Source organism: Pollachius pollachius (assembly GCF_949987615.1).
Source record: "Pollachius pollachius genome assembly, chromosome: 7".
Taxonomy (NCBI): domain Eukaryota; kingdom Metazoa; phylum Chordata; class Actinopteri; order Gadiformes; family Gadidae; genus Pollachius; species Pollachius pollachius.
In genome coordinates, this window is record NC_136940.1 from 25,100,837 (window position 1) to 25,104,927 (window position 4,091).

General features: G+C 49.7%; 1 protein-coding gene across 1 annotated transcript in view; it reads left to right on the forward strand.

Annotated features, from left to right (window-relative positions):
- Nucleotides 1-1,600: 1,600 nt before the first annotated feature.
- The window catches only part of sema6bb (sema domain, transmembrane domain (TM), and cytoplasmic domain, (semaphorin) 6Bb), a gene marked incomplete at both ends in the record, with an annotated part of 39,422 nt that continues 36,931 nt past the window's right edge, over nucleotides 1,601-4,091 (forward strand). The window contains 1 exon segment of the mRNA XM_079740069.1: nucleotides 1,601-1,611. Within this exon segment, the coding sequence (XP_079596195.1) occupies nucleotides 1,601-1,611 (11 nt within the window).

The window sequence follows — 4,091 nt, forward strand, 5'->3', positions numbered from 1 at the left end:
AGAAACCCAGTCAGGGTTCCGGAGAACCGTACGGCTCTCCAACCTCCTCTAAAGGTTCCCTCATTCTCTTCAGTCGTACATCTCACCTGCTCAGGTTCATCAGCCTCTGAGAATGTTTGAATTCTTCCCTACTCTTCATCTGGTTCATCTGCGGTCCTCCACCGCTAAACCCAGTTTCATGTGGTTCTGTTTTTCGTCATTACTGTGTCCAGCGATCGGCCACAAGGAGCGCGCGGCGGCATAAACATTTCTCTAACAGTTTCCACGGTAACAGTGGCAGCGTAGAGACGACCACAGAGCGCGCCGTGGTGGAAGGCAATTTTTAATCACCACAATGTTTTGGCCCATAACTGCTCGCAGTCTGCTGCCTCTCCCAGCGCTGAGACACGAAGCGGGTGGAAGGATGGAGAGGAGAGAAGCCTGTATCCGCCAACATATTTTCACAATATAAACGCTGTAATTGCATCTTTTTTTCTTTTTCTTTTTTTTGCGGCAGCTCTGCTGCGGGTGTAAAGTTGGGCGGCAGGTAAGATAGAGCAGGACTTTGTCAGCAGCTCGAGAGGAAAGGCGTTGGAAAGGAGTGGACTGCAATGCCCTGCGGTGACTCCCTGACATTTCCCTAATCAGGCCATCTCATCTTTTATTACCTGAGCAAGTCCTTCCTTCTGACGGGGAGCAGTTCATTGCAGATGTTTCTAAAGGCTGCTGCAGCAGCAGCAGATTCCACTACCGCCTTGTAAAATGGCAGTCCATCATGTTTTTCTTTGTGGCTAGCAAGAGCGTAAATGTAGGGGAAACACTTATCGCCGCTGTCCAGATGGCGGCCGAGAGAAAATATTTGTCTTTTTATATCTCGCTGTGAAAAAGCAAAGGACTCCGAGTGGAAGACTGGGGATGTTGGAAGTGTATCCATAAACATAAACACACACATAATTCTGTCCCCGTTGTCAGCGCGGCCCGTCTGGGATCACATGTGTGCAGCTGTCCCCGCTACAGCGCGACGTGACACATAAACAACACGGCCCCTCACCGCCACCCTAATCACTGGGCTAATGCCGGGCCCTCGGGGGCCAATCCACACACACAACCCGGTTTATTACGGGCGGCCTGCCGGTCCTTCTGCCTCTATAAAAGGGGATGAGAGAGGAGGGGTGAGGTGGTGGTGGTGGTGGTGGTGGTGGTGGTGGTGGTGGTGGAGGAGGGACTGGTGCTCATTGTGATAGCAGGGCGGGGGGGCGCGGGGGTAGCAGCAGTGGGGGTATGAGGACAGACGGACAGACGCTGAACGGATGGCGGACGGGGTGCCTAATTTGGAGAGCAGAACAGAGGTGGGGAGTCGGGGGGGGGTTGTTGGGGGATGAAAGGGAGAGCAGGAGAAGGAGGCTGCTATATTTAGGGTGACCTGGGTGCCCGGGTGCAGGGGAGGCCAGGGGAGAGAGACAGGTGCAGGGAGGTTCTCATTATGGTCCAACACAGAGCCGGGCTGTCAGGGGGCTGATAATGGGGCCTCCTCCTCCGACAGCCACGTACACCCCATCGCCGAGGCTATATATGGGGCTCTCTGAAAGGCCCGGGCAGCCCCGTGTGTTGACAGCGCACTATGGGCGGAAGGTACAGCACAACAAGCGTGGGATCGTATCGCGGCCGTCGGCCGGTGATCCAAACGGATTCCGAATCTGAATCCGCCGAAATGAAACCCGAGAACGAGAACTAGATTCTGAAAGAAGCTCTGGATTTGGAGGCTGTTAATGAACCGCTTTAAATAACTGACTTGAATGTTGGGAATCGCCCAAGATAAGAATATAGGACGTGTCTGTGTGCTGTTGTGTTCTTGCCCCTCTGCTGAGAGTACAAACATTGGTTGTTGCGCTCCCTGGCTCCGTCGCTCATGTTCATGTGAGGGGAAGCACTCGCCAACGACTTCCAGTGTGTTCAGGAGATTCGCTTGTTCAAAACGAGTGACAACACGCAGTTACAACACAACATGACTAAAGTTTTGTCTACCAACACAAAGGTAATTCGGCACTGTTTTTCGCGCTGTGATTATTAGCCTACCCATGATGCATCACTGACAGGTTGCCCTCCTGAGTGTAGACGACACGGACACAAACTGCTGATCATATAATTGTGCCGGCGCAATTTTATTGTTTAATCACCTTCATCTTTGTTTCATATTGGATTGAGTGTTTTGATGGTTTGTTTTTTGGATTTAATTTTTTTATTAATAGTTTTATTATATTGGACCCTGACATATCCAGATCTCCTGCTTTTATATGTCTGTCACCCGTCCCCATGAATCGTCAAATAGGAGTGTAGCCACCGAGCAATTTACTAGATTGCATCCACTTTGCTCAGTCCGTTTTAGTGGCAAAGTAAACAGGTTTTTGGAATCCAACATTAGATTAAAACTGAACATTGCCGCAGCAAAAATTTATTTCAGCACGTTGGCTATAAGTAATTCAAGTAAAAACTGAATCATATGTCAAACTGAGCTGAATTATGCTAAATTGCAGAGTGCTGTGTTGGTCCTTGATAGCTGTCGACGCTATGGTGGGGATGTATGAATGGTAGCATGTCCAGGTTTGGGTCTGCAATTACAGGGTTCAAATGAGAGCCAGCCTCACTGGGGTAATTCTAGCGCCAGAAAAGCGGATAGCCGAAGTTAACATTGACACATTGGCTGACATAATGAAACGCTACCCTAACTGCAGATTAAATCGACCGCAAAGAGTATATATAGAGCGGTATCGAGTGAAAAGACACATTTCTTGGCTTTACAAATTGCCCAGCGAGGAGTCGCTGTTTTTATAGTCATGTTTTTCCCGTGCCAATTCCCAATAATTTCTTAGTTCTGTTTTTGTTTCCAAACGTTTAGCCCAGTCGGTCGGGAAGACGTCTGGGGGGCTGTTGATGTCTCTGGACGGCTGGCTGGAGCCTGAGAGGGGGGGAGCAGGGAGACGGAGGGAATACGACTCATCTCCCTGTTTTTCTCATCGACCCCGACGCCGTGCCCGGGCAGGTTCACGGGGGTTTGAGAAGGGCTGACCTCATGTCGCGCCACTCCGCGTCTCTCTCGGCTGGTCGCTGGCGGTCCATATGATCTTACAACATGTCTCGTAAACGGTCAACCTGACCTTTCACCCCCCCCCCGCTCCAGTGGGCCCAGCGCCCCGCTGGGAGAGTGGCCGTTTCAAACCATTAGGGGGTAATGGGAGATCACAGAGAGGTTATATTCATTCAGGGTGGGGCTCGGGCAACGTGTGTGACTTGTGTGTCTGTTTGTGTGTGTGTGTGTGTGTGTGTGTGTAATGCGTGTGTATTATGTGTGTGTGTGTAATGTGTGTTTATTAGGTATGTCTGTGTTTGTATGTGTGTTTGTCTGTGTTTTTGTAATGTGTGTGTGTGTGTGTGTGTGTGTGTGTGTGTGTGTGTGTGTGTGTGTGTGTGTGTGTGTGTGCGCGCGTGTGTGTGAGTGTGTGTATCGTGTGTGCATTATGTATGTGTGTGTATGTATGTGTGTTTGTCTGTGTATTATGTATGTGTGTTCATAATACGTGTGTATTATGAATGTGTGTGTGTGTATTATGTATTTGTGTGTATTATGTGTGTGTGTTTGTGTATGTGTATGTGTGTGTGTGTGTGCGCGTTTGTATCGTGTGTGTATTATGTATGTGTGTGTATGTATGTGTGTTTGTCTGTGTATTATGTATGTGTGTTTGTATGTGTATGTGTGTGTGTGTGTGTTTCGGGAGGACCAGGGTGGGAGGTGGTGATGTTGGGGGGGGCATACATTTCTATCCGTCTTCTATTTCAGTCTGCCAGCCAAGGTCACTGTGAGTTGAGGGGTTAGGTGGAGGAGGAGAGCTCTGCTGGGTTAAATGTCACCCAGGCTCTGGGATGTATCGAGCGGCCGCGGCCAGCGGACAGTACGGCTCCATAACAACACACACACACACACACACACACACACACACACACACACACACACACACACACACACACACACACACACACACACACACACACACATACAGTACGTCATGCAGCATTTCGAAAGGCTCTTTGTTGCCTGGGTAATTAGTTTGCTCCAG